Source organism: Orbicella franksi, chromosome 14, assembly GCF_964199315.1.
Source record: "Orbicella franksi chromosome 14, jaOrbFran1.1, whole genome shotgun sequence".
Lineage (NCBI taxonomy): Eukaryota > Metazoa > Cnidaria > Anthozoa > Scleractinia > Merulinidae > Orbicella > Orbicella franksi.
In genome coordinates this window covers 3,874,013-3,901,994 of record NC_138158.1, presented here as the reverse complement: position 1 = coordinate 3,901,994, position 27,982 = coordinate 3,874,013, and the positions used below count along the sequence as shown (strand labels likewise).

Sequence of the window (27,982 nt, the reverse complement as noted above, 5' to 3'; positions counted from 1 at the left end):
GTCCTAAAATTGGCAAATCCCACTCACCTAATTAGCAGAACAACCGGAGATCGACTTGAAGTTGCAGTTGCTTTGACTTCCAACACAGGGGGCCAAAAAATGGCCTCACAACTAGCAAAAGATCGCTACGTTAAAATGTAGGGACAGGCATTCACCTTATCGTTGCCTAGAAAATACACAAAGGGTTGAAAATTTATCAAAGAACAAACATCTAGTAGGCACAAATATCGAACAGCGAGCGATCGCGTGGAATCTTGGGACTTGTGCTGATGTGGTAAGACCCAGGAGGGGAGGGAGGAAAGGATTACAGCTGTGAAACCCCCAAAATACCCAACGTGTAATAATTGTACCAACAAAATATAGTGTCCGGTGAATCGGCCTTATAAAGAAAAAACCACAATAATATTTTGTTAGTTCCTACTTTTATCTTTGCTTTGACTCACATACCCACACCGCCACGGGGGCCCCGCCTCCTACCCGACCCGTCAGGTTGCAGTCCTGATTTCATCAGGATGTCTTCTTCACAACTTGACCGGCCTGTTGTGTCTACGGACTGGCTGAATAAAGAACTCAAAAACACCAAAGGTGGCTTGGCAGTCCTAGACACCACATGGTTCAGTGATAAGGATGCTTGCAGTGGTTTCTCAAAGTAAGGCATCTTAAGTTTATTGCTTTGCTTGATCGATATAAAGATGTTTGGAAACTTTCGATTTCCAGCGATCGATTTAGGTTTGACGGCATGCATGAAGGTGCAAGGTCTTTATGAGCTTAAATAAATCAGTCCTTCAGATAAATAAGATCTCACAGGTAAGCTGTTACTACTGCTGCTATTGCGCTACAAACTGGACCTCTAGAGAAGCGAAGAACCCTTTTTTGTGCATTATGGGGTAAACAGTTTTTATGATATTCGTGAAAAATCTTATAATGTAAGCGTACATCAATCATTGCACAATAAGTTTTGATTAAAAAAGCAACAATAACAACAAAACAAGAAATCGAAAAATAAACAAACAAACAACAACATTCCCCACATGCCACAATAACAAAAAACCTGCAGGGGCTTAATATTATAAAGTGGAAATGTTAAATCCGTTTGAAGTTAGATCAGGGCAAGAAATGATAAATATGAGCAAAGCTGCCTTGTGTCCATGCTTCTTGTTCAGTTACTTCAAGAGTGGGAACTATCTGAGGGGGAGGCTGGGAAAAAAAAACATTTACCATAGAGAATTGGAATAATTAATGATAATGCATAGCCTTGATTTCTTTCAGGAAACATATCATCCGTGCTTCATATATGGACATGTTCTTTGGAGTGGAGAATACTCCCTTATATCCTAGGAATATTCCAGATGTCTCGACATTTCAAATGAATGCCAGAGGCAGTGCAGTGAATAACAGAGACCATGTTGTCATTTATGAAAACACAGGAAGGTTTGGATACTTCATGGGTGCAAGAGCTTGGTGGATGTTCAAGGTCTGTTCATAATAACTTGGATATCGTCACTCTAATCACCATCTTTCCCTTCTGAGTCACTAAGCTGCATATAGACCTGGGGTTGGGGTGGTTTTTGCACTCTAGTCTTGAATTGGGTATGTTTTTAAGACACTACTTTGACTACTTTTTCATCAAATTTATCGATAAACAAATTAAAAGCCCTTCACAAATTATGTTTACAGCAATTTAACATTGGTCTGAACAAGGAAACTAATTATGAGGCAGGTCTGAAACAGGGTTTTGATTTAAGGTTCAGGTCATAAATGGGATATCAAATTTTTGGTCAGGTCATAAATAGGGTAAGGAAAATTGCAGATTTTGGTCATAAATGGGGTAAGGGTTTTGGGAAGCAGGCCGCACACCTCCACCCGATTTTTCTGGGAGTACCCACCCTGGACATGTAGGGCATGAACAAACTAAGGTCTTCTAGTCTGGCCTATTCTTGGCTTCTGTCACTACATGTACCGTACTCCAATTTTAATCTCTTTGACAAGTCAAAAATTTTGTTGACTCTGGCCTGCTTTTTTCCTAATTTCCCTCATTTTCACAGCTGTTTGGTCATGAAAATGTTTCAGTGCTGGATGGAGGACTGGAGAGGTGGACTGCTGATGGCTATGAAACAACAGATATGATGATCAAAAAACGGGTGTGTGCTGCATTCAGACTACGATGCAATGTTCCTCTTTCTGGTTCTCTTATGTGCTATCAAGTGCTGTTTCACTTCTCAAAAGGTTTCACTTTCTTTGAAGACTTTAGTAAGTCCTCTGACTCATACTTTTTGGTTTCTGTTGTACTTCTTTGTTTAGCCGGATGGGGTAGCTTGTCTTTTTGTAATGCTCTTACTTTATGTGGACTTGAGACTGGCAAGATGGGACCAAAAGAATCACCTCTAAGGAGTTAGTTGCTGCATTTATCATCATAATGGCCAAGTTATTTGTTTTTACATTACAGGAAGGAGATTTTACAGCAAAGTTCAACCCAAAATGGATCAAAAAGTTTGATGAAATGCAAGAGAATCTTGCATCACGTAAAGCACAAGTTTGCGACAGCCGTCCTCATGCTACTTTTAACCATTCACCAGATGGTACTGTGGAAAAATTATATAAACTTTCCAGCTGTTGAAAGAGTATCAGAATTAATTTCTGAAGTTTCTGATATTAATCAGTTATACAAAAATTTGTTTTCTCAGATCCAAAGTCTGGCCACTACCCAGGTGCAGTAAACATTCCATTTCCAAGCCTGTTTAACCCAGACACCAGGACTCTGAAGACTGTTGACGAGCTCAAGAAAGGTAGGTTGTTCTCAATACAAGGAGCCCACAGCAGAAAATTGACGAAACTTAACTACACAGTCTGTGGAACTCCTTCTCATGGTAACTTACCCCATTAAATATGGCCACCTAGTTATTACAGCCACTTTATTTTGGCCCAAACAAAAGCTCAGTCAGTCATTTTCTTATATAAAGAAACCCTTTAATACAACCACCCTGTTAATAAGGCCAGATCTTTGTGGCCCATTGCTGGCCAGATCAATGGGTTTCCACTATACAGTGAAATCCTGATCTCAAACCCCTGGATTTTTCGAACCTCCCAATAGCTTGAACCAAAAGTAATTTCCCTACCTTCAGTCAAATACTGTATTTTTACCCCTTGATTTTTTCAACTACCTGATTTTTCAAACAAATTTTCATTTCCCTTGGAGTTTGAAATATTGTGATTCCACCATAAATTATGTTAATAAAAGTAGATTACTGTTAAGTATCAGTTTCAGTAACTCTTTCATTCATTTTATTGTCCCAACAGTTTATTGTGATGCTGGAATTGATCTCAGTAAACCAGTAATCGGCATGTGTAATGGAGGAATGTCATCTTGCACTTTGGTACTCACGGCTCATCTGTGTGGATGTCCTGATGTGGCCCTGTATCATGTAAGACTCACTGATAACGAACAACTGATCAATGACCATTGATTGAATATTAACTATCAAGAGGAAATGATCTGACAAAAATATTATCATTTGTATTATAGGCAAAAAATGAGTAAATCCTGGAACATAATAAAATGATCCTCTGTTGTAACCAATGGGTTCATGACATATTGAAAATTTCTCAAAAATTGTATTTATTTTTTTCAGTAGAGGATGTTTGGTATTTGATGTTGTATCAATTGATTTATATAAAAATTTAAACTGCAAAAACCGAAAAAGTGGACTTAAAAATTCTAATTTGTTCACAAGTCATCAATCTTTCCAGATACAATGCTGAAAACTTTTGTCTCAAAAAATTATGATGAAATCTCCCAATCACTGCTGTAAATAATGTATTAATACAGTAGAGAGAATTTACCAGTTGACTGCATTAAAGGGTACATAGAAAGAGGATGCCCAAAGTAATATACAGTGGAGGACTAACTTGGAAAAAGCAAAACATTTTGTCATATTTTCCATTTTTTTTTATTTACAGGGAGGTTTCAGAGAGTGGAAAGAAAGAGCTGACTCAAGCCAAATAGAATGATATGCCAGTGTTCAGCTAGTGAAACAATCCCTATGTTGTGTACTAAAGGATGGGACTGGTAACTAGCTCTCAGTTAAGAGAATTGGGACTAGTGACCATGGCAATGCTGGCTTAGTAGCACTCAAATGGCTGACAAAGGGGGGACAGTAACCATGACAACCAAACACATGTATTTTTCACCACTGCACTTTGACGTTCTTTCAATTGGGAGAATTTAGTGACCTGAATCGAAGTTATCAATTAAGGTGCACAAGGTCCACAACACGATATTTCACCACCATACACTGATATATTTTTTTAAAAAAAACTGCAAGTTCTGGCGACCTGGATGTAGTAGTTACTAAAAGGCACTCTAAGGCATAGTAGGAATGTGACGAGCTCATGCTGAATCCAGTTTCAGTGTATAGCTTGCCTCAATATAATGTTTATATGTAACACAGCAGTATCTGGTAAATAAGTTATTAAAAGGAAACAAACCAGTGAGAAAATTATGTTGTTTAATGAGTCTCCAAGATTTCAGTAAATATAATTATACTTATTATTAAATTTTTTTTACAGTTTTGTTAGAATTTCTTAATTTATTAGTACGTAGTTATTATAAAAATTTTTCAACTATATGAGTGTTGGTATTTACTTAAACCTTAAACCACAAAATGACAGCTTCTGATCCACTACAACATAAAAGTAGTTCTGTATGTTGCCTAGCATACAAGTCATAAGTGATGTGCAGCATTTCATAAAATGTATGGAAAATAAAGCAGATAATTGGAGCTTTAAGGTTTTTGCAAATTTGTCAATGTTTGTGAGTGAACTGTGACCACCTCCATCAAGTGGTAGATAAATACCTATTGTGACTGCCCCAATCAAGTTGTACAACATGTACTCTGACCACCCTCATAAAGTGGTACCACATCTACTGTGTCCACACCCTGAAGTGGTACCGTTGGAAGACTACCTGCCCAGCAGTCTTAATTCACATGCAACCATGGCATGTCAAAATAGTTCTTCCTACAATGTGTATCAAAGCTTACATGTGCAAGTTACAACTTCTTGATAACGTAAAACTAAAGATTCAGAGGGAAGTTAAAAGTAATTTTTTTGGTTATAAAATTATTTTCTTTTTTCTTTGTTTTCTTTTATTACATTTCAATCTAAGGTATAAATAAAACACTGAAGTGTAGATAATGATTTGAAGTACGTGGCTTGTGTCATTTCTTTGATTTCTCATCAAGTTCCAAAACATAACAATAAAATCATTGCATATTCACAGGCAACAATAATTTATAATAGTATAGTCCTCAGAAGAGGATACGACATAAAATGCTCTATAAACAAAGCCACATAAATATGTCTAGTCTGAGTGGAAATAAAAGTTATTGTCCACTCTCTACAAAACAGATGTCATTGAAGTAAATATCATATGACAAGAACTATAATCTGTGCAATAAACAAGCCCTTACAACATTTTTTTGTTGAGCATTTTTTTGACTTGCAAACTTGCAAACCACCTTTTGTAGTTTTTCTTTCAGAGCATTAAATAAGCCCATATGGGGTTTAATTTATCTTTGGATTTTTTTGGTACTCTGAGAACTCTCTATTTACCTAATTTTTTTTTTCACTGGGCAATAGTGCCTTTAATTATTCTTAGGTTTTAACATAACTGTGATGCCGAGATGTCTTATGGTTTTTGTTTAGCTATGTAACACTGCATTTGTTAAGTCTATCTTGAGAGGTTCAACTGCTTGAAGAGCTTGTGCAACCAACTCCTACTTCTCAACAAATAGTTGCAGATCAGTATCATGCCAGTCTCTAATTTGCCACTACAAACTTCTTCAGGTTTATGTGATCTTGAGCAATGGCGCTGGTGAATGTCGTGCAAACTGTAGTACAGTGGAAACAGATTCCACGTCAGTTGGCAAGTTCTACAAAAGAAAAAGACAACGCTATTAATAGCTATACTATATCTTAGATTTTGCTCTTCATAGCATTTCTGGAAGAGATAGATTTAGAATGACAATTATTACAATGAGCATTTAGTACCTTGACAAGAACGCAATGCAGCGGCTCCCTTAATACCCTGTAATGTTTTGTCATCTCGCACAGCTTACGGCTGCTGTTGACCTAGAAGAAGAGAGATGAAGTAATTAGTTTAAACACTTGGATAATAAAACATGTTTCAATAATAAATTATAATTAATCATGCAAATACTGCTGGTAGTGGTACTAACCTTAATAACAGGAATTGCACATTCCCAGCAATACGCCTCAATCAGCCGGCAGTGAACCTGAATTCCAGGATCTGCACTGGGATTTTCTACTAAGAGACACAGTCCTATGGTATCCAAGTCCCTATAACAAATAAATAGAATGACATTAGAAACTGGTTCCTGGCTACAATACATGTAGGACAATTTCATGCCTTGTAGGTTCTGTATGGATAATCAAATGGTGACAAGTGACATTAGGAACAAACTTCACATGCGTTTCGTCAAAATTCTAATAATTTATTGGGCTCGGGAAATTAATAGGATTTATGACAAAATGAAAGTGAAATTATTTCTTAACTTCATGATCATACTATTCGATAACGTTTTAATAAAATGGGTGACAACTTACACTTACAATCCTGGGTTTTTACTTGTTTATTGTGTCGAGAAATTTTGCGTCAAACATTGCCATGGCAATTTTGTAATTTCACATGTGAAATTACTGATAAATGAACACTGAAATTTCATGCCAAAATTAAGGAGTAATTTCTCACCCATCATATCAAAAAGTTTAACTCCAGGCCTTAACCCAAAGACATATATTAAACAAAGTAAAAGGCAAAAAAAGGAAATAAATTGGACAAAGTCAATCAAATGAGACACTTACACTGCAAGTTCATTAGCAGCATCATGTACGCCACACACTAAATGACCATTAACTTGAGCTTGATGTAGGACTTGTTGTAATGCTCTACGCACTTTGTGTCTATGCACCATATCACTGTAAATAATAAAAAAACAGTCATAAATTAATAATTCACGGGACCTGATGAAACCATCAGCAAAGTTTAGACAGCAAACCAAGTAATTAAAAATTAATTCGCATCACGCGCTTTGAACATACGACTGAACGTGAGCAAAACAAGGAAATCCAACGATCAACTATTTTGCAAATATACGGTTCAGTAGATATTTAACTAAAAAATGATAATACGCAAGTTTAAAGCCCAAAAATTAGATGATGATTTTTTAACGATTCTAACACTGTCTCGTGACCTCGACGTTACGTGAGGCAAAGCGAAAATCACTTAGTTTACGGTACACGTCATCTTGCTGTCTGTTGCAGTTTGCAGAATTACTTCGTTTTTGGTTTTCAACAAAGAAAAATATAAACTTTCAATGACAGCAGCCTATTCCACTTAAAAATTGTTGTTTCCAAACTCTAACTACAGTCAACCTTACCGAGAGTTATGCTTTGAGAAAACGAACGTTCGAGTTGCGTTCGAAATTGTTATTGGAGACCAAATAATGTAAGCGTGCATTTAAAATAGAACATATTTTACAAGAAACAGGACATGAATCAAATTTGGAAATGTTAAGATATAACCGACAAAGTAGAAACACCTGGGACAGCCCTTTTTCACAGAATCGTTCGACTTTGTACGCGTACAACGGCTGCACAAGATTCCCCGAGAGGTGTGTGTCAGTCACGAGTTATTGAACACGCGAAGTACAATACGTATTTGACAATTCTTTCTAAACTTGCGAATACAACGCATTTTCCGGCCAAATTTCGACAAACGTAAAGTTAAATTAGCAGATCTTTGCTGGCAGAGCTTATCTTGTGGGTAGAAATCAAGCACGTTATAGTTTCTGTGAATATCAGAATTCCCGGGAAAATGTTGCCGGCCTCCAGTGGGAATTACGTCACCCTAGCGACTTTTAAACAAGTTTCCGAAGAACTTACTTCATTTTCTCTTCACAAAATTCGTCTGTTTCGTTCTCAGTGGTTTCTTGTGTCATTCTTGTCCCCAGGTAGTCCAAATAAGTGATAAAATCTTCCAAAAACTCCCGCAATAACTAGCAGAAGTTGACACAATCACTTCGCTGGAAAGTCCGCGTGAAACAGTCGATTCGTTTTGCTGACTGGCGACTTTATAGGAACGAGTCACGTGTTTGACAACCCGGATACATCAAAACACTTACTTACCATGGGAGGGTAGATATCGCTTAGTAACAATCGCCAATATTTGAAGACAACAAGCAGCTAGGACACGTTCAGTTTCATTTGAAGAAAGTTTAAGCAATCTATAAATATGAAATCACTCAAACTTGAGCGGAAAAGAATATATTTATTTCCCGCCAGTGGCAAACAAAGCAACCGCCTTACCCCTTCCTAGAAAGAACACTTTCGCTGAAGACCAAAAAGCGGAAAATTTACATAAGGACCGGAAAACAACTTGCGTCAAAGAGCGGTTAAAGTAAACAATATGATAAATATTTTAGGGCAAGCCCACTCTGGCTTCAACAAATCGATTTTTAGGGATTTTTAATAAGACCTTTGAGGGAAAATATGCTCGGAAAACTAACAGTTTCAAAGGGAAAATTGCAGTATATAGAAAATGAAAAAAACCCTCAAATGTCATAGCTTTCTTTGAATCTGCAACTGTTGAACCGAAAGAATGTTTCAATTCAACCGCCCTAACGTACTCGGAAGTAAAATTAAATTTTATGACGGTTTTAAAAACTTCCTCAAGTTGTTATGCCTATTCCAGGTGATTGATAAAACTTATTGAAAGGCGCTTAATCTTCCTCCCCTGCTACGGATAACAACAATACAGGGCCCCTGAAAAAGAACATGAAGTTTAACGGATAGCGACTGGCGAAAACGGAAGAAAAACTGATGTAGAAATATTGAAGTCCAAAAATACTTACAGCATGAGCAAAAATAGGATTGTCGAAAATAATCTCCAACTCTTTTCAGTAACCAAGGAGTAAATACTGCAAGCTCTAAATAGTTTTCTATAAATATCAATTGAGCGATAATAAACCTCTCATTTTCCTAAGAATTTTGCGCTCGAATTTTTTACCAAGTAATTACTGCGAAAAGAACCGTAATTTATATAATTGTTTGATGGTATAAATAATGCAGTGTAATAAATAATGCATTTACGTTAAATCAAATAGGGAAGTCAATTCGCACTTATTTGTATGTGAAATGCATGTAATACTAGGACAAAATGTATCTTCCGCAGTTAAGCTTCTTTCAGCATTCCATTCAGAACGTATTTATAGAATATCCAGTTTTTTCTTGAATAAGTGGAACAGAAAAGCTTATTGTTCGCTGAAGTTAATTTCTTTGGAATGTCATCTTCAATTTAATGCGTGACAGCAGAGACGATTTTGTTTTTCATAGCAGTGAGTTTTTTTAGAGGCTTCAACACAGGCTGGTTGCCTGGCAACCTAGCCTCGACTGGTTTCCTTGCTAATTGTGTCACTGTCTGTAGTATGAGTCGAAAACTTAAACATATTAAAGGAAGCTTGCAACACGTATCACACCCACACTTGAGTATTACTGCTTTGTTTGCGAAACGAAATGAAACGAAGTAAACTTGAAAGAAATGAAACGAAAAGGAATGTGGGTGGAGATCTGAAGCTTTTTGGTTCTAAAGAAGACTTGTATGTGGGACGGACCCGGAAGAGAATCTCAAACATTTTTACCTCCGTGATAATACATCATTTCTTTAGTAAAATAAATCTTATCTGGAGTGATATATTAACAACTTCTCGCTCCAAAAATTATCAGAGGTTAATTTTCAATGCATGGTCTTAAGGGACCAAGTCTTCCAGTGTTTTTTCCGGTGCAAGTTTTTTTTTCTTTACCATTCCTTTACACCACTGATATACGTATGTTCGCTTTTTACCCCCAAACTGCTCTGAGCTGTTTTATTCAGCTTTTTGTCCACTTTCAGTAAAATGCAATTTTCTTTTGTCACCTATCTCTTCATTTCTTATGTATTCACTTCTTTCAATGTTCCGTTTTCTCTTAGATTAATGTGTCTTCCCATTCTTCATTACAGGTCATATTGTTATCGAAAAAACTGAATCAGTTATGGCACATGCTCTATTTTTAACCTGGTAGTTCCCAATTTTCCCAGTGTGGGTTTAACGCACGATTTTTCCTCCCATAGAGACACGGAAGAAATCGCATATTATTGCAGTGTATATATATTCATACCTTTACATATTGTTCCTGTGACGTCGCCTTTGAACTATTATTCACGGATTCACAGAGTATAAAGACTTAAATGCATTTGATAAACTCAGCCTTTTGAAATTTCAACGGCCGCCAGACATATCGCGCGTCGCTTCATTTTAAAATAAAAACACGCTTTTCAAAAAAAGCTTCAGCAACTAAAAGCGGGTGGTTTTCAAATCCTTTTAAACTGAGTTAAAATGCGAGTCTAAAACTTAAAGGAAGCGCGTGGAAACACGTACAATACTTTTGATTCTAGGCTTTGTTAACCCACTGAAACGAAACGGAACCCTTGTACCGAGTAAACATCTCTACAGTTGGTACGGAAGTAAACGGAATAATGATTTTGCATGCAAAAACACGTTTCTAATGAGAAAACACGTGTAGACGGATTCCCAAAACTATTTTGAATGTCCATCCGCAGCGAATGGCGTGAAAGAGAGTTGAATCTCAGACATTTCTTGGGCACGAGACGATATGGTTATTACTGACCAAGCATGAAGTCCAAACGTACAAATATTGACCGAATAAAGCGTGGTTCACTTAAAACAAAAAATAAACGGTTAAAATTCCCGCATCTGGGCCGAACACGGTTCGTCGAAAAAAAGTTTAATTATTTTTCAAACATAGAAAAACGCTGCTAAAAATGTCTAGCGTGCACAATACACGACTGCTGTCAAGAACTGAAATACACGATCCAGTTTATTCAGTTCCTCGTAATTTAAAACTTTTAAGCTTCAGTTTTTAATTCCACATAGTAAATTGCAGTAATGTTGATAGAGCACCACCCTAATTAACTTAGTGTTACCTACGTGATATCCTCTGTAAATATTGTTTGTTATTATTATTATCGAAACTGCACCCAGAACAGAAAAAGGCACGTCATAGTGTTTCTAAAGTGAAGTATTTTCTAATATTCGGAATGAGATTTTTTTTCAAACTATAGTAAACTTCAAATAATGGTTCAGTTCGGTTGAAAAGAAATTACCAGGAGGGTTGTTTTACGCAAAAGGAGCAAGCAGACAAGCCTGCAACATTATCGTTCTTTAGGATCCTTCTAAAAATACACTTTTTTAGAACAAAAATAACTTAATTTATTGTGAGAAAACATAGAGAAGTTTTCTTCAGCATTTTTTTCTCAACCCACTCAAGGTTTACTGTCTTTGTGAGTCGTCACTGTATCCTTTTGAAAATCCAGTTTTTTGGAACAAATATTACTTCGTTTAATTTCATTCGTTGTGAGAAAACATACAGAATTTTCTTCAGCGTTTTTATCTCAACCGACTCAAAGTATTCTTGGGCTTGTCTAGTTTCTTTCTATTTTCGTTTTTGCTTCTTTTTGTCTTTATTCCTTTCATATGTTTCCTGTCTTTGTGAGTCTTCACTGTCACCTTCATCACTACTTTTCGCGTAAGGTTTCTCTCTACTCTTCTTTTCCCTTCGCGTTTTTGTCCTTTCACTTCGTTCTGTTGAGCTATCCCGTTTTCTTCTGTCTTTTTTTGTCCTTATCTCTGAATTTTCTTCTTTCGCGGTAAATTTGCTCTTCGTTTTACGACATTTTTGTCGTGTATCCGTTAAACTTCGTTCGTTGCTACTGCTTTTGCTAATCCTCTTTCGTTTTCTTTTATATTCATAAGTGTCTTCACTTTCTTCACTGGATCTCTGGAAGTCGGATTCACTGGCCTTTTTTTCCCTCCTTCTTTTCCTGCCTTTTCTACTCTTTGAATCAGTTCTATAATAAAGACAAGTGTTTTTTTTTCCGTTATCATCACATGTAATTTTCTATTGATGACATCAAAGTTTTAGAGCAATGTTCAGTGCTTGGTTTACAGTCAAGGACCAGAACTCACCCACCCCACCCTATTGTCACTCGTCCATTTTCCCTGCGCTGAATTGACGAATGAATGAATGAATGAATGAATGAATGAGTAACTAAATGAATCAATGAATCAATGAATCAATGAATCAATGAATCAATGAATCAATGAATCAATGAATCAATGAATCAATGAATCAATGAATCAATGAATCAATGAATCAATGAATCAATGAATCAATGAATCAATGAATCAATGAATCAATGAATCAATCACTATTTAGCATTATTGTGTTACTTGGGGATACTGCAAATAATTAAACAAATATTACAAATAGAACATAAACTATTAAGAATCCCAAGTGGTGGGAGGCTGACCAGTTGACTGTTTACACAACACAGTGGAGAAGTTGAACTCGGGGCTACCGACAACAAATCCAAATGGCGACTGGGGGGAGGATTTAAACCAGGGACCTCCAGATTTCAAATCCAGCTCCCTAAACCACTTGACCATGCCGCCTCCATAATGAATGGAGGAGCGGAGGAACGGAGGAGTGGAGGAGTGGAGGAGTGGAAGAATGGAGGAATCAAGGAATCAAAGAATCAAGGACAGTCAGTTTAGCAAGCAACAATCACAATATCTGTAACCACCCAGAATTGACAAGTAGAAAACTGACATCTTGTAGAAAGATGACCAGCATAGCAACATTATGCAAATATCTTTAAAAGAGGCTGAGCCAAGGATTATTTGAACAAAGTCAAATCACCACCATACCGTTTTTCTTTTTTCGTTTTTTTCTTCTTTGATTTCTGAATTTTCTCTTGGCTAGTTTTGTTCTCAAACTCCTCTGGATATAATTCTCTGTATCCACTGTGTCCCCATCTGAGTATAAATTGTAAAATGCAAAGAATTAAGCGTGTACCACATTGACTGAGTTTAAAGGTAGGCTGTCAGTGTAACATGCATAGGCAACATCTTTCGCCATGCCTTCTCTTAACTATGTAATCTGGCCTACATGAAAAATGTAACCACTGCTGACTTCTTTATGGACTCACTCAACTTTTAGTCATGAAAGATGGATTTATATGACATCAAAATAGGCTAGGAGTATCAAGAAGTCATTCTGTGAGAGATAAATTAACTGTTTTGAATGTTTACATCTTTTGAATATTAACTTCAAGTGGGAGCGCCCTGATTCTACCAGAAGTCACTATTAAGAGCCAATCAACTACAATAAAATCCTTTGAATTATCCCATAAATCAGGAAACATGCAAAGTCCTCAATCTTCTTCATTCATTTGAGGTCAGTTATTATCATTAATTTGTCATTTGTTCTGCTAATAACTGGAAAAATTGCCAGTTTCACAGTTAAACGGTCTTTCAGCCGTTTACATAGCATGTCGAAGATGTCTCCCATGCATGTAACACTGAAAGCGGGTGTAAGGGGCAACATGTTGTTCAGAAGACATCCATATGACACAACCCTCCCATCAGCATAGGAGAGTTTTTGCTCCGACCTCCTCCCCCATTTGGACATCATCCTCAAATATCACCTTTTGATAATTTTCTTGAGGTGGATATAGGGATTTCATGGACCTCTGCAATCACCGTGATAGTGGTGAAGGTGAGGAAGGATTTCTACACTTGTCGCAATCTCAGTGTAAAAAGATATTTCAACCAGTATAGACAAACCTTCCAGAATCATTTGCTTCATAATTAAACAGTTGTTGTGTCCAGAAACTACTTTTGGGTTGCTGATCACCATCTTCATTGTCACATCTCATACGTCCTACAAACCTTATAAACAGAAATAGAAACATGGTAAAGTTTGGATTTTAGCTAAGTAGCCCATTAGTCTAGATGGCCAACTGACAGCACTGCCTGGCAAGCCCTCTTGTGAAACCCTCAGGAAAGCAGACAGAGAGGGAGACCATGTAATAGCTGGAGAAGGGATACACAATTCACTCTCCAGTCAAAGGGCTTGTCCTGAACTCAGACAGAGTGCCTGGCCAGGGACAGAGGGGGTTGGAGGAGTTTGGTCAGTGGCCTATGCTCTGAAATGGAGTAGACAGCCTTCAGATCAGATCAGCCCAATAGTCTAGATAGCACCTAGCTCTGGTTTCAGTAGCATGAGGTTACTACAGTCAAACCCCTATATTTAAGCAGCCACCTATTAAACAGCCACCCCTATTACGCAGCCAGTAATCAAAGTGCCAATGAGGGTTTTTCTATTGTTTTTAAGTGGCAGCCCCCTTTAAGCCGCCGGCCTCTATCCATTCCCCTGTGGGTGGCTGTTTGATAGGTGTTAAATGTACTGTATGTGTGTATTGCTTCTAAACCCCCTCCCCTCCCTCCCTGATGATAATGATGATGATGATGATGGAGATGATGATGATGATGGAGATGATGATGATGACAAAGAAGACAATAATGACAATGATGCTAGTCCATTACAACATTGCCTTTTGCAGTTAGACATAACTCACTTGAACACAATGATCCCAGCAGGATTGCACTATGCACATTAGATAAGCTTAAGTTATAGTCTATTGGGGAATCCTTGTTTACAATATTTGCCTCATTAACATAAGTAATTCAGTTTCTGATGGAGCTACAAATAAATCAGTTCTGAATATTGAAAGGTCATAGTACAATTAACTCTGCCAAGGAAATATGAGCCTGATGTATTGAATACTTTTTGTGGAACACAGGTTTAAAAAACTCAAAATTTTAGAAAGAATGTATGAGCTCATTAGCACTTTTGCCACCCGGAAATTTTGCAGTTTTTGAAAGACAATTTCTCCTTAAGGTTACACCCAAAGAGAAAAAATTTCACCATGTAATAAGTTTCTCTAGCTCTTTAGCTGCCTGGAGTCAATTCATATCTAGCATGTTTCCTTCTGTACACAAAGCCAAATGCAACAGAGCAAAAATGAGAACATTGACGTCAGCGTGAATCTCCCTATACAATGTACCTTTTAGACTCAACCAATGCTGATGCATCCCTCTTTTTATTATTCATTAACTCAAACTGTTTCCACATTTCATTTTCCTCTTGGATCTTGTAAATAACACATAAAAGCAATTAGTTACTATTACACAGCTTAACAAGTTCGCAACATGTGATGTATATTCTCTTCATTAACAGTTGTAATAATAACAAAGTGGCCTATAAAATCGAGTTGCAACCAAAGCTGTCAACTGTATCAATATCACCAAAGTTGAATCAATCGCCCAATCAGTGCACGCTGATACAACTGATGTTTCAGTTTCGTTGCTCCATATTTTATAAAAATTGTTGACTGTAACTGTTATGCATACTAAATCGTTAGATCTGTACCTTGTTATGAGCATCAGTGTGTCGAATTACGTTCTTCAACAAACCTTTGTCTATAAACTTCCTTTGGACCGCCATCTTGAATTGGTGTAGGGCCTGGTCACAAAGCCTACGTCACGTAACGCCTGGCTCAACCTTTCTTCTGCGTGACGTTGCTCCTCATTACATCCAAGTGTCTCTTATATATATTTACCTTTAAAGTAATATTTAACTTCAAGGACCATATTCGGATTCCCAGACCCTATGGCCGACCGCAGTGCTTCCTATGTGTTAATGATGGAGCAAAAACCAGGTGTGATTTTGTCAGCTAAACAAAATGCATCTATGCGTCAACGAAGCAAATGGCTGATTGCATTGGTTGTTTTCTTGGGGATGTTAGCTGTCACCCTGGTCATATTGCAGTTCTGTATCAAAGGATCGAGCTCAATCACGACAAAAGATTCAGATGCGATCTCGCCCTACACGGGCGATTGTACAATCACGTTAGTGGAGAGCATACCCGAAGGTGTTAAGTTTCCTGCTGGGTCCGTTCACAACCCTAGCATTTACAATGGTTGGATGAATCTTTTGAAGTCAGCAGAGGAGCAGATCGACATAGCATCGTTTTACTGGACACTACAAGGAAGTGATACCAATACTTCTGACCCCAGTACACAGGAGGGAGAGAATGTGTTTGAGGAAATACAGGCCGCTGCAAAGAGAGGTACTTTTCGTTGCTGCTTTTCTTTGATTTAATTTATGCGGGTGTATTATTTCACGCCGTTATTAGAGCCGTTTCTATCCTCGGAGACACTTTTACACTAAGTGAGTACCCCTTCTCCAGTAAAAGCTTATGCAGTGATGTGGATTGTATATTTGTGTAAAAATTTTCAACCTTAGCCGTTTACTTCCCAAGAGTGATAAAACTCCTTTTTTCACTACAATGCCAAGACGTTATCAATCAAGCAAGCCTGGATAACGTTATCCACTGGATAAATCACTATCCAGTGGATAAGTGTTTACAAAACAAGGCACACTATCCACTGTATAGTGATTTACCACTGTATAGTGATTTATCCAGTGGATAGCGTTATCAACCTTTTGAACAAGCCGCGCCAGGTGATGAGAATAAGGGATATTGTCTAAGTACTGTCTAAGTGATATTGTCTAAGTACTGTCTAAGTAATATTGTCTTGATGTACAACCAAATTTCAGTACAACTGGACCGCTCTACAACAACCACCCTTTGGAGGAATTAATTCATTTTAGAAAATGGTGAAAATTTTTTAAGGATCCTATAAGAAACTAGAAGATTTCAAAAGGAGCTAAGTCAAAGATCCTGGGCAAGAATCTTTGAGATATTAAAATTCCTTGCAGGAGTTCAAAGGCCTTGACCAAGATCCTTGTGGATTTTCAAGGATCTTCAATAAGAGTGAAAATCATGGCATTGAAGAAAGATTGATTGTACTGTTAACCATTCTACCTTGGCGACCTCACCTGAATATTTGCACGTTCAAAGTGTTGCCTGGTAACTTTTAAAGCACCTGCTGACTCATTTTTTATCAAGTATCAATGTGTCATTTTTCACTGTCAATCTTATCACTGATTTAACAAGGTGTCAAAATCCGCATTGTGCAGTCACCTCGAACTGACGCATTCCCAAGCTTGGACACAGTTTATCTTTCCCAGAAAGGATTGGCTGATGTGCGCTGTTTGAACATAACACGCTTAGTGGGCAGTGGTATTCTACATACAAAGATGTGGCTTGTTGATAGAAAACATTTTTATGTTGGCAGTGCAAATCAAGACTGGAGAGCACTTACACAGGTGTGCACTAATCTCTGTACAATATTTAATTCATGGTTAACTTGAGACCAGCTATGTAAGTATACTGTATGTATACTTTAACTGGCCACTCCCCATTGGGTCTTTTCAGACCAATGTAAACAAACAATGATCAATGAATATTAAAATAAACACAACTTAGGTTAAGAATCCCAGCTGGCAGGAGGCAGACCAGTTGGCTATTTACAAGTGCAGCCGAGAAGTTGAACTCAGGGCTACCGAGAACAACATCAGCTAGTGGTTAGATCGGAATTTGAATCTGGGACCTACGGATTTCAAATCTGGTGCTCTAACCACTCGGCCACACTGCCTCCTATAACATCAACTGTTTTTCCTTTGAGGGAGGGTATGATTGCAGGTTATTACACGGCCTAACAGTTCTCATTTGGGGTGCTGTATACCTGGTAGGGTACAGACTCCTATATGAAAATGAAAAGGTTCAGGATGCTTGTTGTTTCACTTAGGGGTGTAAATCAAGGATTCTGGTCTCACTTATTGTGTTGATGATGAAACCCCACAATTTTTACCTGTTATTTAAAGTACGTTTTATGGTGCACTTGAAGACATAATAGTAGATATAAAAGAAATGCTCTTATTTCTGGTTTTAGTCTCAATTTCTATGGGTCTTTCAAATCTGGTCTACTAGTGTGGGCTCCTTTCCTGAACAACGGCTGGTAATCTACCCTATTCCGTTTTTAATGGTGTCTTCTAGGGGTCAAATAAAGCCTGAATCACGCCCCTATTGGTGTCCTGTAGGGGTTTTATTCAAATTTTCTGATGAGCATCCCCAACCTTTTCATATGGGAGTCTTTCCTGGACATCAGCAAAGATTCCCCTATACTTTTCATAAGATAACTCATCTAAAATGATCCTGAAGAAAATTCATTGTCCCTAAAGTACCATACTGCTAAATTTCCTATCCCAAAATTCCTTCTCACCTCACTATCAATTCATCCTTAAATATCCCCTCTCTCCTCTCCCCTACTGCATATTGCTTACTATGCTGTTATTAACTCTTTCAACTTTAGGTGCAAGAGCTTGGCCTAATGTCTTACAACTGCAGCTGTTTGGCAAATGACATGAGCAAGATATTCGAGGTGTACTGGGACCTAGCAAAGCCAAACTCTCAGATCCCAGATCCCTGGCCTGATAAGTACAAAACAGGCATCAATGCAGGTTAGCTAGTACCAGCCAGAGGCGGCAGAACAGTTTGAAACAAGGTGGGGAGGGGGGGGCTCATAGTTAAGCCAAGTGCATACCTTTACTGTCTCGTATTTTCCAAAATGCCTTTAAAATTGCTTTGTTCCTTTGCACAAACAAACTTCTTTGCATTGTTTACAATGTCTGCTTGGAAGTTGCGTTTGCCAGAGGTAATGTCAAATACCAATTTTATGCTGCGTTAGCAATGTTATCAGCACCAAAGGGTGGGGTTCTGAGCCCCCCTTCTCCACCACCTATGCCAGCTATTATCTAAAATGTTGGTTGATGGCAATAAATACAGGAACTCGTAAAACTCACTAGGAATTTCTCCAGGTAGATCAGCTGGTATGCTGATGCCGACAAAGTGCTTTTGTCATGTGAATAATGTTCTTAGGACACCATCAGGGGTGGATCTAGCAGGAGGGTGCAGGCTGTGTACACACTCTCCCCCCAACCCCCTGAGATGAAGCCTTCTTCTTCGTATTCGCTTTTGAAAAAATTTGTTTACCTCATCAGTCAGTTATGCCATTCCTTAGTGGTGCACTCTCTCCAAAGAAAAATCCTGGTTCCACCATCAGTTGTCGTAACAACAACACAAATAATGAATTATGTTCAATCTGTACACCACAAAAGGATACTAAATATTTAGCACTCAGCAGTAAAATTTCAGCCTGAAGCTGGCTGTTCTTGTAAGGTTATTACAAAATGAGTTGAAGTCCTGAGAATTTTGCTTGTGGCTCTGTGGCTTTTAATATTGGTAAAAATTACTTTGCCATTTTGACTGGTCATTAGAAGACAGGCCAGTTATGCAGGCTTTCAAAGGCCATGTTTGTCCATTGCTGGTGATGAGGACCACTGATAACAAGGGCAGGGCAGATGTGGGCGGTGGGGGCACTGTAGTGGAGGTGCTTCAACCTAAAAATGTAAAAATGTAAGTCGTTCAACTTCAACGTCAACCTATAAAAACAATAGTTGATAAGAAGCTAAGGCTCCATATATTTTAGTGTTTGTTGAACAATGATCCCTTGTTTTTTTTTTTTTATAGATTCTCCTGCACAAATCAAAATCAATGGATCGAACTCAGCTTCAATTTATTTGACGTCATCTCCACCAAAATTGTCTCCTCCTGGACGCCAAGATGATCTGGCAGCCATCTTACGAGTCATCAACAGTGCAACAAAGTTTGTCTATATTTCTGTTATGGATTACTTTCCAACAACTCTCTACACAGATCAGAGAACGTAAGTACATGTACGACTGTAAAAAAAAAAGCTTAGAACTAGCAAGGTGCAAACTTAAAGCTGATTTTTAAATGAATATATGTAAATATTTATTAACATGTAGGCATCTCCCACCACTTTGTGTGTCACATACATGTAGATATCTTGAGAAAAGAACTGTTTTGCAGTCTGAAGCCAAGGACTATGTTTTGCTATATTCTGTGTGTTGTGTTTTTGTGCCAGACGATCATACTACAACCGAATTTTATAAAAATGCCCCAGGACTTATAAATATTGGAAATGGCATTTCCACACTTGTCTTTCAGGTACTGGCCAGTTATAGATGATGCTTTGAGAAAAGCAGCATTTGATCGTAAAGTGCATGTGCGATTGCTAGCCAGTTTGTGGAATCACACTCGTTCTGATATGAAGTACTACCTTCGATCTCTTGCTGCACTGAACAGAGCTAATTATGCTTCAGTTGAAGTGGTATGTACTCCCTTATGTTTACAACAGTTCTGCATTTGCTATCAGTAACTTTCAGCAAGACACCTCCCCTGAGTAAGCATGCCTCTTTAGAGGACATCTCCCTTAAATGGACGCCTATAAGTGTATGTCCTCCACCTACATGGGCCACCCCCTCCTCTTATCAGATAAACTCATTATCGCTGTGATAATTCTTTACAAAAGCCCTGTAAGTAGAATTTCCTAAGACTGCTCAAGAGTTCCAGTTCTCATTTAGTACTGAAATCAGAAAATTTGGCAAGCACTTGGCAGAAGTTGTCTTCAACTTGTCATCACTAATTAAAAGAAGCATCTGAGTGGAAACATCTCCATCAAAAACTGCAGATGCAGTAAATTATTTGGGATAAAACTTGCTCTCTTTCCCAAGCTGTTTCACTGGTTCTTGTTAATTTAGACCTCTAATTAGCTTTTAGGGTTAGGGGGTATTTCTGTGTTCTTTACCTATTATTTCATGTGGCCAGTTATATTAAAGAGCCTTGTAAATGCTGCAGGTTGCCCTTGGTGGGGGAGGGACTCCCATCATATAAAATGGACAGGGGTACTCATCTTACCTTTTAGGGGTTAAAAACGTGGTTTTGGTACCTCTTAGGGTGTTCAGCCTCAAACAGTCCACAGTGGGAGCTTTTTCGGCACCTTTTAGGGTATCGAGCCGAAAAAAGAATGACAGGAGATGATGTGTTGTTTTGGAATTGGTATATCTTAGGGGTGGAAAAGATTTCAAGCCACAACCACAAAACAAGATCTTGGTGCTGCTTAGGGGTTCTTTTCAAAACTTCCGACAAGCCCCGCTGTCGTTTTTAAATGGGGATCCTCCCCCCTCCTCAGTATGGTCACCTCCTAATCTGATCAGCTATAGCATGATTGTATTTAGCTTCAGAGGGACCACTGGACTGGTAGTTTTTATAACCTCTTTCTTTACCACTCTGTTTTCAGAGATTATACACTGTGCCTCCATACATGAAGGAAATTGTCTTCACTCGTGTCAATCACAACAAGTTTATGGTAACCGAGAGCGTAGCTTACGTCGGCACATCTAACTGGTCAGCAGATTACTTCTTGTACACTGGTGGTATTGGTTACGTCATAAATGAAACAGAAACTGGTGACACAGTGCGCGCGCAGTTACAAGCCGTGTTCGAGAGAAACTGGTACTCAAACTTTACTACGCCAGTTTACTGTCAGTATTGAATACGATAGCAATAGATTACGAGTAGTCCCTCTTTCGCTTAGTGCGTTGTGCGAGACCGTAAATAAACCGCGAGGGAAAAATGGCCGCGTGAAATCCTGGGGGCGAGACGCGATTTCGGGCGGCCATTTTATTTTCTCGCGGTTTTCTTTCGCGTCACGCGCGACGGACTAATCAAAAGAGGGACTTCTCGTAGTCTACGATAGCAGCATCTACATAACAAAGTTCTATTAGACAAATAGCTTTTGTATGACCTGAAATAACTGTTTTCCTGAACAGTCGCGTTTTGGTGTATCCGCCAGTAATTTGAGATGAGCTAACAAGCTTTACGCATATCAGCGATATTTTGTCGCTAAAATGTGAGAGTTCGTCTCCATCTGTTGAACCACTCGTATTGTTCACTTCTACTGTGTTTGTTGTTTTTCTTTTCGTGTTCACGCGTGCTTATTGCAAGGTCGTACGAAAATCACGTTATTTGAAATAGTGACATTATCCCAGAGGTAATGGACTGGTATTTGACCGTATTTGAAGTTAGATACCTTTTTGTATAACGTATTCAATATTTTGTGGCAATCAGTTAGGTCTAAATAATTTTGTAAATTCATTAGCAATTGGAATTAGCACAAGAGTATTGTAATTTTATCACGATTTCTTGGTGGAACTTAGAAGAAATTAAAGTTTAGTGAAACTGAGTATCTGTTTTAAATACTATTAGAATGCAGCTTGACAGTGAAGCCTCTAAGACACAATATTTTCCTTGGTAGTAAATTGGATCGTTAGACTCACTTTCTTCATGTCATGCCGCTGGCAATGCAACGTGAGTTGTGCGTGTGATCTTCATTCCTTTCTGTTTAGTTCTGAATGACCCAGACGAGCCTGGAGCGAACTTAGTGAAAACCCATTCAACGTAACTCTCTCACAGACTTATTCCGAGACCTTTCTTAAGAACTAGCCCCAGACCTCGTCCACTGACTCGTTTTAAGGGTCCTATAGAGCGTTTTCACATGATATCACGGCAGCCATATTGGTGTTCCAAAACAATGAAACGGCGGCCATGTTGGTGTGCCAAACCAATCCTGTTGAGTTGAACTCTTTTCTTCTGTAAACACTTTCTTTTGTTTCAATAAATTTGCATGGCTGCTGGCCACGTGAGTGAAAACGCTCTATATACCTGATACGGAAAAGCCTGGCGAGTTTGTGAAACACTGCCCAAACCCGGTCTACATTTCATAAAGTCCTCGACACACTCTAAATATAGAGCGTCTAGTTAGGCTCTAAGCATGCAATTAAAAGAGTGTTTTAGTTAATGGTAGATCAGATCGGAATTTGAACTCACTTTTGAAATGGGTACAATCAGCTATCAAAGAATCATGTGATGCAATTACGCTTTCAGTCAAAGCACATTTAACCAGCGACCCATAAAATACTAGTGTATTTTTGAACCAATAGAAACCTACTAACACACCTAAAAATTTACGTGTTTTTTCCCATTAATCGCGGAGCAATGTCACTGATATGTGACTATAAATATCTCTTCCATACAGCTACATTTCGGCGCGTGGGACATTGATTAGGTCTCGCCACCGTTATATATCCAGATCTGAAAACAGCAGGTCAACATTAAAGAAGTTCAGAGTTTAAAACGAACGCGTTTGAATTTTCAAAAAGGAAAAACATTTACTTGAACACTCAATTTAACGGCGTTTATATGGATACGTCGGCTGCACAATTTGACCCCCAGGCTATGCTACCAAACTCTCTCATTTACCGATTATAAAATGCTTGCAATTCCACCGAGGCGATAGTTGGTAGCCTAGAGCATTTGACTTCAGCAGTGCTTATTTTACCTAAATATTTGGCATGCTGCTGGTTGGTAAACCTGACGCAAACGGGGGAAAACATGAGTCAACTATAAAAATTCAATTTTGAGTCTGAAGGGAAACCCTAGTGTGACCATTATATTCAAATAACCGCTAGTGGGCGGAACGTTCGTGATGAAGAACTACTTTGTTCTCCGATTTGTTGCAAGCTGAAGTTTCAAGCTTTCTGTTTTTCACTTGGGTGGTCGTACAAGTCCAAAGGACGACGTTTTGCTTATGACTGCAAGCTTCACTGAAAATTAAAATGAAGTTAGGTGAGAAATGGAGCGTGATGTGAAATGGAGCGCGATGCCGCAGTTTACATAGCGGAATTTTACGCAATCCATTTGCGTTAAACGGACGTGCTGTTCTTGATTAACCGGATCAAAAGTCAGCGTCTTTCAGAGTGTTTATAAGTTAAGAACCTTTCAAACCTTTCTAAAACGTTTTTTGCATACCAACATAAGCTAAACTTAGCAGGGAGATTCTCAAAGTGGAAACAAGAGACAAAGCTAGTTTCAATGAAATAATTTTACGTGAATTCATTTGTATGCGAGGGTTTTCTGAAGGAAACCTCTAGTGTCACCACAATATTCAAATGACCGCTAGTGAGCGGAACGTTCGTGGTGTAGAATTATTTGTTCTCCGACTTGTTACAAGCTGAAGTTTTAAGCTTTCTGTTATTCACTTGGGTGGTCGAACAAGTCTAAAGGACTAAGCGACACGACGTCATTTTGCTTATGATTGCAAGCTTCACTGAAAATTAAAATGAAGTTAGGTGAGAAATGGAACGTGATGTGAAATGGAGTGCGATGCTGCAGTTTACATAACGGAATTTTACGCAATCCATTTGCGTTAAACGGACGTGCTGTTCTTCATTAACCGGATCAAAGTCAAAGTGTCTTTCAGAGTGTGAACAAGTTAGAAAAGAACCTTTCAAACCTTTCTTAAACGTTTTTTGTATACCAACTGTTACGGATGGCACGACAAGACGCCATTTGCAATGCAACTCAACTCGTTTAATGCGTACTTCATGTAAGCTACATAGAACTAGAACGCACATGTTTACTCCAAATATGGTAAGACAAACCATATACGTAACATCTCCCTTTCTTTAAAAAAGAAAAACTAATAAACAAATATCTGGCAAAAACTAGCCTAAAACAAACTTACACAAATCCACTTTGTTTCTGAAAGTGTTCTATGTCAAACTAAATCAGTTTATCCGAGCTTGCTAAAACAAACTTAAAGTGTTCAAAGTCTAGTCTTTGCTTAACGCTTCATGTCAAAATCTTTAAATCTTGAAGGGGGACGAACAGTCCGGGTTCTTGTCTTCTGAGGTGCTAACAATGGAACATTAGTCTCTTCAGCAACAGTTTCATTCAAGGAATCTTTGTCAGGCCTAGTAGGTATAGCAGGTAACTCAGGTACTCTAGGTATCTCCTTGTGATCTACTCCTGACTCATGTGAGCTAACCTTGGTGCTTTGCTTTTCTGGTGTCGAGGATTCTGCTGCAGGCCTCAGAAACTGCCTGTTTCTTCGGAGGGTCTCACTGCCTGCTTGGACTACATATGACCTGTCTGACAGTTTCTCGACACAAGTGGCTGGTTTCCACGTTTGGTTCTTTCGCAGGGGTGCACTTCTGACTTCTTGTCCAATCTCTAATTCAGGTAACTGCTTCACATGACGGTCATGGTAGAACTTCGCCTTTTGCCTTTTCCGCTCTAATTTCTCTGTAGAATGTGGACTTACTTTGGGACGGAGAAGGCTTGACGCTGTTGGTAAGAGAGTTCGTGTTCGGCGCGACATAAGCCTCTGGGCGGGGCTGTCACCTATACCTTCAGTAGGTGTGTTCCTGTAGTCTAGTAGCGATAGCCATGGATCTTTCCCATCTCGGTCCGCTTTCTTAAATAGCAGTTTAACTGTCTTCACTGAAGACTCTGCTTTCCCATTTGACTTTGGGTAGTGTGGTGATGATGTCACATGGTTAAATTCCCAGCTGAGTGAGAACTCGTGAAATTCTTGACTGCTATACTGTGGTCCGTTGTCTGAGACAACAGTGTCCGGGATTCCATGTCTACTGAATTGTTCTTTGAGTACTTGTATAACTGCACGTGAGGTGGTATCTTCAAGTTCACTAACTTCTACAAAATCTGAGTAATAGTCAACGACTGTGAGGTAATTCTTTCCACTAACAGTGAACAAATCTGTAGCCACTTTACTCCAAGGTCTGTCTGGAAGTTGATGAGACTGCATTGGCTGACTAGCATTCCTAGCCTGAAACTCGGCACAGACAGCACATCTCTCAACCAGGGCTTTGACTTCTGAATTCATTCCAGGCCAGAACACGATGTCTTTGGCCTTTCTTAGGCATGATGCGACTCCTTGATGGCTTGAATGAATTCTTGAGAGCATCTCTGGCCTCATGGCTTTGGGGACAATCACTCTCTGACTCTTAAATAGAATACCATTGTGGAGTGAAATCTCTTCTCTGTAGTTCCAGTAGTCACGAACTTGTACTGGGCATTGCTCTCTTCTCTCAGGCCATCCTGTTAGAACAGTGGTCTTCAGGCTCTCTAAGACGAGGTCTTGTGCTGTGCACTTCTGCAGCTGAGTTAACCTTTCTGGAGCCACTTTGATGGAATCAAAGGGAGTAAGTGTTTCAAGTTCAAGAGCGAAAACTTGAAAGTTGTCTGTCATCTCCTTCTTGACAGCAAGCGAGGCTCGAGACAAGTGATCGGCAACATACATCTGTGCACCTGGCTTGTACTTAACCTCTAGGTTAAAGCGCTGTAGCCTTAACATCATTCTTTGTAGTCGACATGGAGCAGAGAGGATTGACTTCTGGAAAATGGACTGTAAGGGTTTGTGATCTGACTCAACTGTTATCTTTTTACGACCGGCGAGGTATTGACTGAACCTTTCGCAGGAGAAGACAATCGCTAAACACTCTTTCTCGATTTGAGCGTATTGCCTCTCAGTCTGTGATAGGGACCGTGAAGCAAAAGCAACTGGCTGGCCTTTTTGTAATAAAGCTGCTCCTAACCCGTATTCACTCGCATCACATTGCACTGTGACTTCTTCTTGAAGGTCATAATACTTGAGCACAGGGTGTTTGACTACAAGCTCTCGCACTTCCTGGAATGCTGTCTCATGATGCTGGGACCAGATGAACTTTGCATCCTTTGCTGTCATCTCTCTCAGTGGCTGGGCGACCTCTGATAACCTAGGGAGAAACTTTGCCAAGTAATTAACGAATCCTAAGAGACTCAGGAGTTCCTTCTTGGATGTAGGCCTCGGCATTTCCTGAACTGCCTTCACTTTCTCAGGATCTGGCTGTAACCCATCTTTGGTGATCAAGTGTCCCATGAATCTGACTTCAGACTTCTTGAGGTTCAACTTGCTGCTGTTTAGACGCAGATTGGCTTTTCGAGCTTGCTCTAGCAGACGAATCAAGTTCTCATCATGATTTCGATTTGCTTCTTCATCATTCTCTCCATAGCCCATGACCAATATGTCATCTCTTATCACTTCTACACCGGGAAGACTATCAAGCTTCTCATGCAATTTGCATTCGAACTCTTCTGGAGCCAGGTTGATACCAAAGGGTAGCCTCAAATACTTGTAACGCCCAAAGGGAGTCCAGAATGTTGTCTTGAGACTGCTGCTCTCATCTAATCCAACCTGGTAAAACCCATCTTTAGCATCTAAGGTACTAAACACTTTGGCATTGCTAAGCTTGGGCAACAACTCATCTAGAGTAGGCATTTGGTACTTTGGACGGATGACTGCCTTGTTAAGATCTTTAGGATCCAAACAAATCCTAATCTTATTTGGTGTTGTGACAACCACCATACTGCTAATCCAGTCAGTCGGTACTGTGACTTTCTCCACGATTCCTTTCCTTTCCAGATCATCAAGTTTGGCCTTGACCTTATCACGCAGGGGAACTGGCACTCGGCGCGGAGAATGCTGCACTGGTTTTACGCTGGGGTCTGTGATAATGGTTGTATCACCAATATGGCCTAACCCTTCAAAAACATCTTTGTACTGAACAAGAATCTGATCTCTGGTCAGGTTACTACTGCTTTTCAGGACATGAATGGACTCTTCAGGATCTATATCCACTTTGAGAAGTCCCAACTGCTCACAAGCCTCAGCCGATAAGAGGGGTTTGTTAGAACTCTCAACAACTTGGAATCTCAGGTCCAGACGCTTGCCCCTTCTCTCTGCTGTGAGTGTGGTCTCACCTACAGGCTTCATCAAGCTACCATCAAATAGCTTTAGCTGGGCATTGGACTTAGACAAGGGGGGATCACCATTCTGCAACAGCTGAACTAGATTTCTGTGACTGATCACATTACAAGTTGCACCAGTGTCCAACTGACATACTAATTGCTCTTTGTACTGCTCTTCTATCACAAAGGTAATACTGGATGTCAACTGTTTACCACTACCATTAATTGCAGTAATTTCTTCTATCTTCAATAATGATTCCTCAGACTCAAAACCTTCTGCCACTTCAGCGACATGAACCTTCTCTTTGCCTGCCTGACACACTTTGGCGAAGTGGTTCATTCTTTTACAATTGCGACATTGTTGACCATAAGCTGGACATTCTGTCTGCTTGGCATGCTTCTTTTGTTGGCCACAATATTTACATTTCCATTTTTTGTGAGGTTTCTTTGGATTTGGTGGTTTCTTCGGATGAGGAGGCATCTTGCCTTGCATCGGTTTACGCTTCACATGAACTAAGTTCAGTT

General features: G+C 39.1%; 4 protein-coding genes across 4 annotated transcripts; 2 read left to right on the top strand and 2 right to left on the bottom strand.

Moving 5' to 3' along the window:
* The first annotated feature begins 273 nt into the window (after positions 1 to 273).
* Positions 274 to 4,484, top strand: LOC145467131 (thiosulfate sulfurtransferase-like). The gene is made up of 7 exons (XM_081450666.1): positions 274 to 649; positions 1,270 to 1,474; positions 2,046 to 2,141; positions 2,447 to 2,579; positions 2,685 to 2,786; positions 3,298 to 3,422; positions 3,958 to 4,484. The coding sequence occupies exons 1-7, from the start codon at positions 513 to 515 to the stop codon at positions 4,006 to 4,008; spliced, it is 849 nt and encodes a 282-aa protein (XP_081306792.1). The 5' UTR covers positions 274 to 512; the 3' UTR covers positions 4,009 to 4,484.
* Positions 4,485 to 4,488: 4 nt separating this feature from the next.
* On the bottom strand, positions 4,489 to 8,172 carry LOC145467133 (growth arrest and DNA damage-inducible protein GADD45 beta-like). The gene is made up of 5 exons (XM_081450668.1): positions 7,963 to 8,172; positions 6,883 to 6,996; positions 6,237 to 6,357; positions 6,049 to 6,129; positions 4,489 to 5,930 (listed from the first exon to the last, which is right to left on the bottom strand). The coding sequence occupies exons 1-5, from the start codon at positions 8,016 to 8,018 to the stop codon at positions 5,847 to 5,849; spliced, it is 456 nt and encodes a 151-aa protein (XP_081306794.1). The 5' UTR covers positions 8,019 to 8,172; the 3' UTR covers positions 4,489 to 5,846.
* A 2,547-nt stretch (positions 8,173 to 10,719) lies between these two features.
* Positions 10,720 to 15,484, bottom strand: LOC145467537 (uncharacterized). The gene is made up of 5 exons (XM_081451089.1): positions 15,409 to 15,484; positions 15,044 to 15,129; positions 13,761 to 13,865; positions 12,843 to 12,950; positions 10,720 to 11,983 (listed from the first exon to the last, which is right to left on the bottom strand). Exons 1-5 carry the CDS (start codon positions 15,481 to 15,483, stop codon positions 11,569 to 11,571), a joined length of 789 nt encoding a protein of 262 aa, XP_081307215.1. The 5' UTR covers position 15,484; the 3' UTR covers positions 10,720 to 11,568.
* Positions 15,485 to 15,631: 147 nt separating this feature from the next.
* LOC145467536 (5'-3' exonuclease PLD3-like) lies at positions 15,632 to 22,052 on the top strand. Its single transcript, XM_081451088.1, has 6 exons — positions 15,632 to 16,108; positions 17,000 to 17,211; positions 18,258 to 18,405; positions 19,475 to 19,670; positions 19,976 to 20,138; positions 21,108 to 22,052. Exons 1-6 carry the CDS (start codon positions 15,649 to 15,651, stop codon positions 21,360 to 21,362), a joined length of 1,434 nt encoding a protein of 477 aa, XP_081307214.1. The 5' UTR covers positions 15,632 to 15,648; the 3' UTR covers positions 21,363 to 22,052.
* The last annotated feature ends 5,930 nt before the right edge of the window (positions 22,053 to 27,982 follow it).